Raw genomic sequence first — 15,736 nt, 5'->3', positions numbered from 1 at the left:
CAATATCTGCTAACACTGTATTTTGATGATCACCCAACACACAGCAGACACAAGTACACATCAGCTCATTGTACTAACCCTAACCCCATGAACCCCCACCCCATACCCCCATTACTATATGAAGAAAATATACTACACATATATCCATTAAAGCTACAGAAGTTACGCCAGAAAAACCCCTGCTCTAATGAGTTAGTTGACATGTAGTTGCAAATTAATGCGAGTTAGTTGACATGTAGTTGGAAAGTTACTTACAGTTAACGGAATGTCTAAAGTGGACTACTGTAATAAAGCGTAACTTAAAGTGGTTTGCAACTTCCCTTTCATGCTGACTTTAAAGTCCGTGTAAAGGCAATTGAGATAATTGTTTATCAATGTGTTTAACACATTATAAATGTTAGAAATGTATTGCTGAAACACGTTACAAATACTGTGAACTATGTAGTACTAAATTGTGGAGTTAGACCGTTAAACAGCTTTTCACCATCTTTGTATTCAGGATTTTTTTGGGCGGGGCTGAAATCATGTCTCGATGACGCACTGGAGCCACTGAGCATGGCCCCTCCCCTAACACTGTAAGAGAAGTGTTCGGCTTGACATGGCACTGTGCAGATCGGTGTATGACATCAAAGAACCGCGAGAGCGATTCAAAAGCATGCAGAGTCATCTGTTCTCTAATAGCTCTCACGGTACTTTGATGTCATACACCAATCTGTCTGCGCAGCGCTGCCTGAAGTCGAACACAACTAATAACTAGAGTGGATTGGCATCAGTGGTTCACCCGCTCAATTGTGAGTAAGTCATTAGCATTAGTTACTACAGCCCAGTTTGCTAGCTAGCTATGCCTTCATCACGTAATGTATGGGTGTGTAAATCCAAATAAGCTGCTAGATAGAGCATCCATTCAGGTTGTAGTGGTATTTGACAGTTGAGAGAGACGACAGCTTTCCCGCGAGTGGGCGTGGTTTCAGCGCCGAACACAGACATGCCCCCAGTGTTTGAGAGTGGAGAATACTGCTTATTTTTTCAAGATTTTGATAACTTATTTTATTTACTTGCCATTTTTTTTCATTCAGATTTGGCTGGGTGGTTAATACATTTTTCTGTGGTGTGACAAACTCATAACACATATTTAATATTGCTTTACACGGACTTAACAAACAAACAAAAAAAAATAGTTCAACACAACAGTGATATTTTCTTACCTCATTTTGATGGGGCATAGGGTTGAACCCACACAAGTTACATACGATATTTTTGCATTCAGTGCAGCTGTTGTATTGATCTTTCTTGAGCTCCACCTTGCAGAGTGGGCAGACCTTGGGAAGAGGCTTGGATATAGGTGTTTCTTTATCCTGTTTCACTTTATTTGATGGCTCCTCAGCCTGTTGAAGCAATGGTGTCTTCTCCTCTTGTTTCTGTTCAGTTGATGGTTTAGTATCTTTACTAGGTTGAGCCTTCTGAGAACCTTGTGTGGTTTCAGAACCTTGTTGTGAGCTAGGTGATGTTGTGTTGTTGTTGAACAATGACTGAGATACTGTAGAGCCTTTACGGGAGCGGGGAGGAGGTGTTGTTTCTAAAACTGACGAACCTTTGTGGGAGGTTGGTGGTGTTGTGGAAGGTTCATCCTGAACAGCTGAAGATATCAGATTAGAAGCTGTGCTAAGGAAGGAGGAACCAAAGCCTAAAACTTTGCCAGACACAATAGAAACAGCAGGCTGAGGTGAAGGAGACCTAGATCGAGCCCCGCCAAAGCCAAAACCAAAAAATCCAGACTGCTCTTGATTAGGCTCAGCCTTTGGTGGCTTGGATTGTTTTTCTTGAGGCTTGTCCGATTTCATCTGCTGTGAGGTCTTCAGTTGACTGAGCTGTTGTGGTGTCACATCAGTTGGCCAATATCTGCTAACACTGTATTTTGATGATCACCCAACACACAGCAGACACAAGTACACATCAGCTCATTGTACTAACCCTAACCCCATGAACCCCCACCCCATACCCCCATTACTATATGAAGAAAATATACTACACATATATCCATTAAAGCTACAGAAGTTACGCCAGAAAAACCCCTGCTCTAATGAGTTAGTTGACATGTAGTTGCAAATTAATGCGAGTTAGTTGACATGTAGTTGGAAAGTTACTTACAGTTAACGGAATGTCTAAAGTGGACTACTGTAATAAAGCGTAACTTAAAGTGGTTTGCAACTTCCCTTTCATGCTGACTTTAAAGTCCGTGTAAAGGCAATTGAGATAATTGTTTATCAATGTGTTTAACACATTATAAATGTTAGAAATGTATTGCTGAAACACGTTACAAATACTGTGAACTATGTAGTACTAAATTGTGGAGTTAGACCGTTAAACAGCTTTTCACCATCTTTGTATTCAGGATTTTTTTGGGCGGGGCTGAAATCATGTCTCGATGACGCACTGGAGCCACTGAGCATGGCCCCTCCCCTAACACTGTAAGAGAAGTGTTCGGCTTGACATGGCACTGTGCAGATCGGTGTATGACATCAAAGAACCGCGAGAGCGATTCAAAAGCATGCAGAGTCATCTGTTCTCTAATAGCTCTCACGGTACTTTGATGTCATACACCAATCTGTCTGCGCAGCGCTGCCTGAAGTCGAACACAACTAATAACTAGAGTGGATTGGCATCAGTGGTTCACCCGCTCAATTGTGAGTAAGTCATTAGCATTAGTTACTACAGCCCAGTTTGCTAGCTAGCTATGCCTTCATCACGTAATGTATGGGTGTGTAAATCCAAATAAGCTGCTAGATAGAGCATCCATTCAGGTTGTAGTGGTATTTGACAGTTGAGAGAGACGACAGCTTTCCCGCGAGTGGGCGTGGTTTCAGCGCCGAACACAGACATGCCCCCAGTGTTTGAGAGTGGAGAATACTGCTTATTTTTTCAAGATTTTGATAACTTATTTTATTTACTTGCCATTTTTTTTCATTCAGATTTGGCTGGGTGGTTAATACATTTTTCTGTGGTGTGACAAACTCATAACACATATTTAATATTGCTTTACACGGACTTAACAAACAAACAAAAAAAAATAGTTCAACACAACAGTGATATTTTCTTACCTCATTTTGATGGGGCATAGGGTTGAACCCACACAAGTTACATACGATATTTTTGCATTCAGTGCAGCTGTTGTATTGATCTTTCTTGAGCTCCACCTTGCAGAGTGGGCAGACCTTGGGAAGAGGCTTGGATATAGGTGTTTCTTTATCCTGTTTCACTTTATTTGATGGCTCCTCAGCCTGTTGAAGCAATGGTGTCTTCTCCTCTTGTTTCTGTTCAGTTGATGGTTTAGTATCTTTACTAGGTTGAGCCTTCTGAGAACCTTGTGTGGTTTCAGAACCTTGTTGTGAGCTAGGTGATGTTGTGTTGTTGTTGAACAATGACTGAGATACTGTAGAGCCTTTACGGGAGCGGGGAGGAGGTGTTGTTTCTAAAACTGACGAACCTTTGTGGGAGGTTGGTGGTGTTGTGGAAGGTTCATCCTGAACAGCTGAAGATATCAGATTAGAAGCTGTGCTAAGGAAGGAGGAACCAAAGCCTAAAACTTTGCCAGACACAATAGAAACAGCAGGCTGAGGTGAAGGAGACCTAGATCGAGCCCCGCCAAAGCCAAAACCAAAAAATCCAGACTGCTCTTGATTAGGCTCAGCCTTTGGTGGCTTGGATTGTTTTTCTTGAGGCTTGTCCGATTTCATCTGCTGTGAGGTCTTCAGTTGACTGAGCTGTTGTGGTGTCACATCAGTTGGCTCCTTTCCCCCAACTACAGCTGTTTTCTGACCAGTATTGGTGGCTTCCTCTGTGTTTTGGTTCTTCTGCGCAGTTTCTGGAACATCTTGCTCCTTCTTCTTTGGCACTGGGGCTACTTTCTTAGCTTGATATTGAGGCTCTGCATGGGAAGGGACTGATGCTCGCTGCACTTGACAGGTTAAGCAAAGCCACTCCTTTGCCTGCCAACAAATGAGAGAGTTTGAGAAACCCCAGACAAAATGGTTTCCTACATAGCATTATCATTCTACAGCTAATTCAGCAATATTGCTATCAAAAGTATTTTTTACTGAAGGTAAATAAAGTATAGCCCACAGCTCATTTTGCAAATACTGAATTATCTTACCTTGATTTGATGAGGCATGAGAAACCCACAGAGGTTACATACAATGCTCTTGCATTCAGTGCAGGTGTTGAAGTTAGGAGGATCTTTCTTGAGCTCCACTTTGCAAAGTGGGCATTCTTTAGGGAGAGACTGAGAGGACATATTAACTGCTTGAAGCTTTGATGGCAGTTTAGATGGTGATTTGAAAGGCTGAGACTGTAAGGGCTCCTTGTCTTCCAATTGCTTTTGAGACAGAGGTTTATTTTCCCCAACCTGTATTTTTGTTGTGTCCTGGGATGCTGTGGATCCCTTATGGGATGTAGCTGCTGCTGCCACAGCAGATGTGGTTTTGAGAGATGTCTGTGAAACCGATGAACCCTTACGAGAGGTGGGCGGCGTTGTAGACTTCACTGAGGTCTGGGAAACTGTTGAACCTTTACGAGGTGTTGGCGGTGTTGTGGAGGATTCATCTTCAACTACCGAAGATATGAGATTAGATGCTGAGCTGAGGAACGAGGAGCCAAAGCCTAGAACTTTCTCCGAGACAATAGGTTGAGGAGAAGGTGATCGAGATCGAGCACCACCAAAACCAAAGCCAAAGAAACCTGTATCTTTTTTGGAGGAATCTGATTGTGATGTTGTTTCGGATTTGGCTGGAGCACTACTATCTTTTGGCTCTTGAGATTTTATAGTTTCTTTCTGTGCAGGTTTTTCCTTTGGAAGATTTTGTATTGTAGATATAGTAGTGGGTTTTCCAAGTGCTGTTTTTGACTGGTCCTCAGTTCTACTGGGTTCTGGAGGAGGCTGATGTGGAGCTGTTTTGTCTTGTTGTGAGCCAGCATTAATCTGCAGCTGGGGATTTAGACTTGAAGGTTCAGGTGCTCTCTTTATCAGGCAACTCAAACAGAGCCATTCCTTCACCTGCATGACCAAAATCACAACCACAAATCAACATGACTGTCCTTCAATAAATCAATTATGACCAGTAGAGTAAAATAAACTCTTTCTCTTACCTCTATCTCATGAGGCATGGGGTTAAATCCACAATGGTTACACACAATGTTTTTGCAATCGGTGCAGGTGTTGAAATTAGGAGGATCACTGGTAATATCTGCCTTACAAAGAGGACAGATTTTGGGAAGAGGCAGGGGAGTTTTGTCAACTTTTGCAGACAATGTATGGTCTATTTTTGCTTTCACAGAAGATTTACTTGCTAGCTGAGGTGACTCAGACATCTTTTTCTCTTGTTTTTGTGCAGTAGGTTGTTTAGTATCCCCTGTGTTTATGGTCTGTGGAACAGCAGAGCTCTTCCGAGATGTGGGTGGTGTTGAGTTCTGGGAAACTGTGGAAGCTTTGCGGGAGGTTGGTGGTGTTGTAGAGGTCTCATCTTGCACAGCTGAGGATATTAAATTAGATGCTGAGCTGAGAAAGGAGGAACCAAAGCCAAGAACCTTCCCAGATACAGCAGACATAGCAGGCTGAGGAGATGGAGACCTTGACCTAGCACCACAAAAACCAAGCAATCCAGATTCTTCCTTGGCTGTCTTGGCAGGAACTTCAGATTTTACTTCATTTTCTTGCTGCTGGGCTTTTTGGATTGGTAGAGTACCATTTGGAGCCTTGGTTTGTTGTTCTTGTAATTTCTGAGGAGGGTCAGTTTTCTTGCCTAACTTTTCCAATTCAGAAACACCTTTCTTTTGAATTGAGGGTGAAGCCAATGGTTGAGTGGTAGGGATTTTGTTGGGCTGCGCTGCAGTCTCCAACTTTGGAGGTCCTGGTGGCTCCATTCCTCTTAGAGCTCTTTGAGTCTGACAGTTTAGACAAAGCCATTCTTTCAACTGAAAAGTAAGACAAATTGGTTAACTCATGTTAACATATATCATTCAAAACTTGTAAAAAGCATTAAAAGTCAACATAACATTACCTCAGTTTGATGCGGTGTTGGGTTGAATCCACAGAGATTGCAAACAGTGTTTTTGCACTCAGTACAAGTGTTGTAGTTGGCAAGGTCCTTTTGGATTTGTACCTTGCAGAGTGGGCAGGATTTGGGCAAGGTTTGAGGGCCTTTGTCTGCATTTGGCATCTGTGAAGAAGGTTCAGCTTTTTTAATTTGATATACTGGTGCTTTGTTCTTTTGGTCAGCAGTTAGCTCTGTCTTTTTTTCTTCTTTCTGACCATCTGATTGATTAGCCTTTCCTGTAGACGCTGATAAGGCAGCCCCTTGCGATGTTGCAGACCCTTTGTGAGATGTTGGCGGAGTAGTAGTCTTGAGGAACGTTTGAGAGACTGAAGGTGTCGTAGAAGGTTCATCTTGAACCGCTGATGAAATGAGATTAGATGCTGAGCTCAGGAAGGACGACCCAAATCCTAGAACTTTACCAGACATAGCCGAAACAGCGGGCTGAGGGGATGGTGATCGTGACCGGGCTCCACCAAAGCCTGAAAAGCCAAAAAATCCTGACTGTTCTTGCTCAGTATAAGTCTGTGGTGCTGCTTTAGACACAGGAGGAGAGGGGGAATTTTTTGCTGTCGGTTGCTGTAAAGCCATAGGGGAGAGAGCTTGCTTTGCTCCTGCTGCACCAGTCTGTTGTTCATGCATCTTTTTCTGAGCAGCAGGTTGGTTGGCAGAACTAGTCTTTGTTGGCTGAGCCGTGGGCTGTTTCTCTAAAGGACCATGTGTAGATTCCATCTTTTGAGATTTGCTGGGCTGTGTTTGGGACTTTATTGTGGGTTGTCCGGCAGGCTCTATTCCTTTCAGTGCTCTCTGTGTCTGGCAGTTTAAGCAAAGCCACTCTTTTGCCTGCAAAAACATTACAATTATCATGAGTAACTTCTCCACATTTTTCTTTTTCAACATTAATAACAAACGATTAAAAAAAATACTTCACAGGACTTGTGTAAATTGACCTCACAAGCAGATATCATAACATTACTACTTGTGGCTTTAAATAAATATATTAAAACCCTCAGTGACCCTAGCATTTGTGAAATGTTCTCTTTTTGGACTTGATTTTAGTGACTGATTACAATAAAAACAAGAAAATTGGTCTGCACTCTGTCAATGTATATTTATTCTTAATATCAATATTTAAATAGTACAAACAAATGATAAAACCCATGATGTGTATTATGTTTTGTTTTGGCAACTTAGAAAAATGTTGTAAATGCTTTCTTGAGAATCCTTCCCAGCAAGCTGAAATTTGAATATGCTCATGTCAGAGCAGCCCTTACAATTATAGAACTCTCAACTATAGAGTTTCATGACCCTGGGATACTCTTACACATCACAGACAACGATAAAGTATACTGATAATGCATATTCTGCCAGAGGCCTACAGGACTACTTTTATAAACACATTCCAAGCTAGAAGGATGAAACCTCAGTATGCTCATCTCACACCAGCCCTAAGATACTCTTAAATGTTTTATTATCCTGAAAAGGTATGTTTTAGAGCCATACAGTGCAGTCTCTCTGACTTTCCTGTAAGCTAGAAGGCTGAAACAAATATTTTCATATCATGTCCCATTATGCTACACTGGAAATCATGTGAAATATTTATCAATGGGTCAATGGTCTCTTTTGTGTTACAAACAACAATACAACCATAAAATGTGGATTACTAAGGCTAACTGTAGTATTTGTGTAACATTCAGAGAAATTGTATTATTTGCATAAGCTTATATATACACACATAAGGCCTCATTCATGAAACACGAGCAGAACTAATTTTTGTGTAAATCGTTCGTAAAGCTGTTCTGACGTAAATTTTGGGATTCATGAAAGTGTTCGTATTTTACAAATGTTAGTTGGTACACAAAAAGTTTACACCTGCTCCCAGCCCCACATAAATGGGTTGTAAATCATCCGAACATCATTGATGGCGCTGCATGTTTATAAAACTATTTACCTTACATAATCACGTATCACGCAGCATTTTGATAAAATAATATACAGTAATTATACACAGTATACTGTATTTTCCTTTTTACTATTATTATGAACAGCAGTAATATAATCTGCAAATGTAACACTTTTATCAAATAATTAATTAGCTACTTTTGTTAGGGATGTACCAATTAGTCTACTAATTATTACGGAAATGGTTTTCTATAAAATGGCAAGAATGAGGTTTAACAATAAACATTTCCTATGGCTGATATAGAGCTATTGCTAGATTTGGCAGACAGAGCGCTGCACAAAATACATATTTCTAGAGACCATGCAGACTTAGCCTACTTGCAGAGAATGATGACTGGTTGATTAACAGATGAAACTGCATTAACAGCATTTGTAATGTGCTGCCAAGCTTCCTTGACATGACTGTAGTATTTGTGTAACATTCAGAGAAATTGTATTATTTGCATAAGCTTATATATACACACATAAGGCCTCATTCATGAAACACGAGCAGAACTAATTTTTGTGTAAATCGTTCGTAAAGCTGTTCTGACGTAAATTTTGGGATTCATGAAAGTGTTCGTATTTTACAAATGTTAGTTGGTACACAAAAAGTTTACACCTGCTCCCAGCCCCACATAAATGGGTTGTAAATCATCCGAACATCATTGATGGCGCTGCATGTTTATAAAACTATTTACCTTACATAATCACGTATCACGCAGCATTTTGATAAAATAATATACAGTAATTATACACAGTATACTGTATTTTCCTTTTTACTATTATTATGAACAGCAGTAATATAATCTGCAAATGTAACACTTTTATCAAATAATTAATTAGCTACTTTTGTTAGGGATGTACCAATTAGTCTACTAATTATTACGGAAATGGTTTTCTATAAAATGGCAAGAATGAGGTTTAACAATAAACATTTCCTATGGCTGATATAGAGCTATTGCTAGATTTGGCAGACAGAGCGCTGCACAAAATACATATTTCTAGAGACCATGCAGACTTAGCCTACTTGCAGAGAATGATGACTGGTTGATTAACAGATGAAACTGCATTAACAGCATCTGTAATGTGCTGCCAAGCTTCCTTTTTTTAGGACATGATACTCCACTATGTACGCTTGAAAATAAAATGCTGCGTTTTGAATGCACTTCCGATAACAAAATTTCAATTTCTGCGCCTGATAAATTTGTATTTTTCATTCGCTTTTGAGAGGACATGATGAAATCCTTATTTTCGTTTTAAAATATGATGCCCATATATAGTTGTCAGTCAGAATTCATGGGCAGGGATTATGGTAATTATGAATGAGCGTGCACACTCGCCCCATTTACGAATGTTTGGAATTCATTAAAGGGGTCATAGGATGCCCATTTTCCACAAGTTGATATGATTCTTTAGGGTCTTAATGAAAAGTCTGTAACATAGTTTGGTTAACATTTCTCAATGGTCGTGTAAAAAAACACTTTTTTACCCTGTCAAAAAACAGCACTTTTCAGATCAAGTCGTTTTTGTAGCATTTTTGGAGGGGCCTGTCTGTGTGACGTCACACAGACAGGCATCTGAGAGCGGCTCGATTTGAGAAAGCGGAAAACATTTAACGAGATTAAAACAAAACCACTGGGTGGATTTTTATCATTATAGGGTGGTTGTGTACACACACTGCCAACACACATTTCAGTTCAAACAACTTGTAAAAGTGCATGTAGCATCCTATGACCCCTTTTTAACATACATGTTTAACTATCAAATCTGATGTTTTTACGAATCATTTGTGAATCCGGAAAAGAGTTTTCGGGAAGGTCTGTTTTACGTGCAAATTACTCTGAATTTACTCATATATTTACTCAAGTTTCATGAATGAGGCCCATACTGTGCACATAAAAAAATCACAAGTTAAATATTACAGAAAGATTGCTTCTAAAATTTGATCAAAAACAGCTTACACTGTTGTCAGTAGGCAGTGACAGCACTGTGTTACTTTGGCATGCAGGGAAAATAAATCTGCAAATGTTCCTTCATGCCACAATTTTTATAATACATTCCAGAGTGTGAGCTAGCGTTAAATATGTATTAACTGTTTTTAACATCTTTTGTTAGTTTTTTGCAATTTTGCTACAATGGGTTAAAATAATTCCCCTCTGTATCTCAAAGTTTTATTTATATTTGTGCTGCCTGTGCAATTCTCAAGCTCACAGCTCATCCTGAAATCTACATTTAATCTCTGGAGAAAGCCAGCAGCACTCTTTTTAGACCTAAGGAAACAGACTAAATCATTTAGATAATTTTAGCATGGGATAAAAATATACACAGATGTGTTACATTTGCTAATTCTCTAGACTTAAGGCAATTCCCAGGTTTTAATATTTCATGATTAAACACCAACCACACAGTTGTGGCCATGAATGAAGGTGACCTTCATATCTGAGACATATTTTTTTCCACTATTATCTCATTTCAACAACCTGCACTTGACACTGAGCACAACCGAGTAGCAGATGCCACTGTAATCTACACCTCATCTCTGTGCTTTTGAACTCTCTTGGAAAAGTCTTAGATGTTATCTCCGAGGACTACCCACTGATCCTCTGCCTCTACCACACAGCCGGCCCATGTGACCCAATAGCCTTGGAGTCTCCTAGCCAGACTGCATGTAAACTCTGAACGGTTAATTACAGAGTCAAGTGTCTTTTGTGCTCAACACATCTTAAAAGATGAAATGGCCATTTAGGGGGCAAACTGGTATGCTCGGGGCTTCCAGTTGATGACAATAGAGGTGGTAAGGGCTCTCTAGGAGACATACATTATTACAGCAGCTTCACTGCTAAGACTAAGCACATGACACATTGCTTGCCTCAACTATACTGGTATACTGGTACTGGTACTCAACTATAACACCTCATGGCCAAGATACAAAAGTTGGTCTGTGTTTTGGAAAATCTATAGTTGCAAACACAAACATTATTCACACTAGAAACAGACATGATTTTTGTAAAAATGTGTATGTGTATGGCCTCAAAAGAAAATGGTATTCCAAATAAAAACTTGACTTGACAAAACAGTGAAAGAAAATTAAAAAAGGACCATCTATAATTGAAAACTAACTTACAAACAAAATAAGGTCATGTGAAAAGGGAAACCAGCGACAGTGGTGAGAAGTCTTAAAAATAAAAGTCATGAATTCACTAGGACTTCAAAATAAAATACACAAATGACACTAAGGCATGAAAACCAAGACCAACAAAATGGTTACGATGAAACAGTATATCTAACAACTTCTGTTATGAGAGGAAAATCATATTTCCCCTTGTATCAAAAACAGACAACACTAAAGCCCACAAGATCATGAATGAACCTCTCTTGATGGCTTTGCTGGGTCTGGAAAGTGGCTAAAGGCAACAGACTGCGTGGAAAGCTCATAGGTAAAATAGTCAAGCCACTAACTGCAATGTTTGACCCAGATCAATCATTAAATAACACAGGTCCCTAAGCACAGAATGTATATTCATTCATAATATATATTTATCACCAAAGCCCTAATGGATACAGTATGTGAATCACTCTAATGCATTACTACAGGGGTTCTCAAACCTCTCCATGAAGTACTCCCAGCACTGCACCTTTTGTATGTCTCCCTATATCTGATACACCACTTCAGGTCTTGCAGTCCCCACTAACGAGCTGATGAGTTGAATCAGGTGTGATAGATGAGGGAGACATACAGAATGTGGAGGGCAGGGGGTACTCCAGGACAGGTGTGAGAACCACTGCATTACTAAAAAGGGAAGAAACAGTGTGAAACTGCACATTGATGTTTTCTTTTTTTTGCCTTGAGAGTCAAGCACTTTATTTTTGTAAGTTTAGGTAGGGAGTAGTCTGAGTTAATTGAGAATCAAGGCACATTTTGTCTTTCTCACAGCCATTTTCGGTCTGCCTTCCACAAGACTGCCTCCACACAAACCAAAGAGACTAGAAAATACATCCATCTTTTACAACAGAATCACTGACATGGCCTCTGAAACAGTTCATTGCACAAACCAAAAAGTGAACCTACTGCAAGAAAATGCATTCATCTGTTTCTTACCTCTGTTTGATGAGGCACAGGATTAAATCCACACTGATTACACACAGTGGCCTTGCATTCAGTGCAGGTACTATAGTTAGGAGGATCTCTTCTCAGGCTTGCCTTGCAGAGTGGACAGGCTTTGGGAAGAAGTTTCGGGCTTTGATCCAATTTAGTAGCCTGAGCAGATGAGGATTCCTTTGTTGTCGTTGTTTTTTGAGTGTCTTGGGGTTTATTTTGTTGCTGTTGCCTTTTTCCCTCCTGTGTCTGTGATTTAGGAACATTGGGGGAGCCCTTAGAGGCCTCTGAGCCTTTTCTTGAGGAAGGGGGTGTGGTGTTCTTGGCAGAGGTTTGGGAAACAGTGGAACCCTTGGTTGGTGGGGTCGTGGAGGGCTCATCCTGGACAGCTGAAATCAAATTGGATGCTGAGCTAAGAAACGAAGAACCAAAGCCTAGAACCTTTCCAGAAACAGAAGAGGCACCAGGCTGTGGAGAAGGAGAGCGGGATCGAGCACCACCGAAACCGAAACCAAAGAAACTGGACTCTTCTTCTTTTTTAGGGGGCTCAGTCTTTGATGGTATCTCAGTTTTGGCAGGAGGAGCACCTTTTGTTGTCTGATGTGGAAGAGGTTTTTGTTGTGACGTTTGCTGCGACGGATGAGTTGCACTTGTGCTGGACTGGCTTGACAGTTTCTGACCCTCTGTTGGTTTGGTTGGCTGGCTGGCAGATGACGGCATCTGCTTACTATGAAGAGTGTCTTTCTTTGCAGGGTTCTGTGATGGTACGGAGTCCTTGGGCTGGGGCTGGGCTTTTAGTGTAGGAGGTCCGCTGTTCTCTGCCCCTCCAAGAGCTCTCTGCATCTGGCAATTCAGGCAGAGCCACTCCTTAACCTGCGTACATGGAGAATACACATTTATGTTATACAATTGCTAGTTTTTAACTTAACAAAAATGAAAATGAATCAGTTGTTCTGCATTTTTACCAACAGAAAGACAATTTATACAGTGAAAAATGTCTTCTGAGGAATTAGCATTACTTATTCATGGTTGCATCGGTAAAAACTAAATTTACTACTTTAGCGAATGGTGATAAATAATTGTGAAAAATATGAGCTTCTGGGGGGAAAAACTCTTCTTCAAGGAATTAAAACCATCACAGTCCAATACAACATGCTTCAGAGACAGTGGACTTCTGGATTGAAATACATAACGTTGGATCTTTACCTGATAGTAAAAAGTGACATGTAAATCTAGAGAGGTCTATTCAGCAACTGATATTGATAAAGATCTTGTTTCTTTTCCTTTTTAATTTTTTCCTTGTTTCTTTTCCTTTTTAATAAAAAAAACTAAAAATACTTAAAATGAGGCATGAATATTGTATGCTACTGCTTTATGTATCATGCTAATTACAGATAAAAACTAAATGAGTTAGGGATTTGTACTCACGGTTGCATCTGGAGGACTGAACCCACACATGTTGCAGACCACTGATTTACATTGTGTGCAGGTGTTATGGTTGGGCGAATCCTTGAATTTAAGATTAAGTTCTGTATTTTTACAGACTGGACAGAGGGATTTCACCCAAGCTCCAGATCCACCTTTCACCTGAGGCTCTGCTGAAGGAGGCCTTGAGCCAACTGCACCTCCTGGATGAGACCCAGGTCCACTTGGGCCTTGTTGTTGAGGTCCACCCTTCCCAACACCCTGCTTAGGGGATCCACCCCCACTTGCTCCTTGTTGCAATCCTCCCCTGCCCCCTCCCTGATGTGGATGATCTCCTCTCCCAGTTCCTTGCTGTACAGGACTTCCCCGACCAGCTCCTTGTGGTTGAGATCCATCCCGTCCAGCTCCTTGGCCTCCCCTTCCCACACCCCGTGTCTGCTGTCCACTTTGCCTCTGAGGCCCCTGTGAGGCAGGTTGGCCATTCCCCTGCTGTTGAGGATCCTTCTGCTTTGAGGGTCCTGGAGGCTGCTGTTGTTGCTTTTCCTCCTCATCCCCAAAATGACTGAACTTGTTTACAGCAGAGGACATTGCACTTAGAGGATTCCCCCCACTCAGAAAGTTGGAGGAGAACATGTTGGCAGTTGGGAATGGGGCTCTGAAGACTGGTGTTGGAGAGGGCTGGGATGGGAGGAGCCCAGTGGAGGGATTCTCTCACCAGTTGCAGTTATCCCTCACATCTACCTCCAGTGTCCCTTAGGAAATAGAAAATGGACAAAGAAAAGAGAGAATTCACACATTACTTGTGTTTTTAATGAATGCATATATATGTGCATGCATTAAACATCAAGTAATACCATATACATGATAATATTAAAATATTAATAGTTCCAGACTCAAAACATAAACAAAAGGATGCGATACCATGGTACAAATTTAAATATCTCAGAAATGCTTTATATTCTGCATAAGGCAAAATGAGATAAATGAGAATAGTACTTTGACTGAAAGTATTGCTATTTAGCCAAGTCGTCTTCAAAGCAGGTAAAAACCTAATTTATGCAAGAGTGGTACATAAAATAAACAAAAACATTTTAAACAAACAGTTATCAACTTCATAATCGGTCACTGACATGTAGAGGTTGTAGACTGTAGATGATCAATATCGCACTGTCACGCAGTAATCACAGACACATAACATCCAGTCATATGGTAAATAAAAGAGCTAACAGTGAGGGATAGAGGTTCCCTTACTGCCCTGATCATCATGCATTCCCCTTTTACATAATCTAAACCTATTTTAATCATCACTTTTTCATTATTATGCATTTTGCATGATCTTATATTACCTGGTGTTCTGAATTACATTGCACTGGAATGCATAAAATATCGACGACATATCTGTTATAGACCATACTATGAAAATAAGTATTGCCTAAAAAGTTGATAAAAAACAGTTCATGTCCATGATATTTGATAACTACAATCCAAATTATGAGTTCGATTCTGCCGTTACAGAGTCAAAACTAATGACAATTTGGCAAAGACAATTTTACTACACATATTGTTTATCACCATGTGAAATACAGATTATATAAACATCTAGCATGAATATGCAACAGTGATGAAACACTGAAAATCTCGTGTAAATCATGACTGCATTCGCCCTGTGATTGACTGTGCGTTTGGACATTTCCCTTCAGCACCCTGGACAGCTCTCTACACTCAGCTCATGCATCGCGTAATTCTATGCGGACACATTTATGACGAGGAACTTTAAAGGGTCAGTGGGTACTCTGTGTGTATTTATTCGCAAATGTATAAATGTTTTTCAGTATACCGCGTGCCATCAAAATTATATCCACATTGGCGATCATTAACCTGATATCAACGTTAAATAGTCACGCTGTGTTCTTCTAACAGCCTACAAACATATATTGACAGATTAAGTTTTTTTTCCTGCTTCTGCTGCTTCAAAAGCAACATCTATAGCCCGTTTACAGAAATCCTCCGTCGGCATATCCGGGTTGTAAAACCTCCGCTGCATGTGTTAAACACAAATTGGTTTACAACATTATGTTAAAGAACACTTAATGTTTCGTTGGGACTGGCAGTCTTAGTCACAAAATATAAGGATACGTTTTTACTCCAATTTACCAAAAAAAAAAAAAAACAAAACACTATAATA

The 15,736-nt window shown here is 40.3% G+C and overlaps 1 protein-coding gene across 1 annotated transcript in view; it reads right to left on the bottom strand.

The window, feature by feature from the left end:
• LOC107672584 (protein piccolo-like) overlaps positions 1-15,736 on the bottom strand; it is a 95,046-nt gene that overhangs the window by 73,810 nt on the left and 5,500 nt on the right. The window contains exons 3-8 of the mRNA XM_016465835.1: positions 13,555-13,958; positions 12,130-12,999; positions 6,054-6,929; positions 5,143-5,967; positions 4,918-5,050; positions 4,536-4,546 (exon numbers count right to left, since the gene is read on the bottom strand). Of these exons, the coding sequence (XP_016321321.1) occupies positions 4,536-4,546; positions 4,918-5,050; positions 5,143-5,967; positions 6,054-6,929; positions 12,130-12,999; positions 13,555-13,958 (3,119 nt within the window). The remainder of the gene's footprint in view (positions 1-4,535; positions 4,547-4,917; positions 5,051-5,142; positions 5,968-6,053; positions 6,930-12,129; positions 13,000-13,554; positions 13,959-15,736) is intronic.

Source organism: Sinocyclocheilus anshuiensis, unplaced genomic scaffold (assembly GCF_001515605.1).
Source record: "Sinocyclocheilus anshuiensis isolate Anshui unplaced genomic scaffold, SAMN03320099.WGS_v1.1 scaffold28, whole genome shotgun sequence".
NCBI lineage: Eukaryota > Metazoa > Chordata > Actinopteri > Cypriniformes > Cyprinidae > Sinocyclocheilus > Sinocyclocheilus anshuiensis.
Note: the sequence above shows the minus strand (reverse complement) of the source record. Positions and strands in the feature narration are given on the sequence as shown.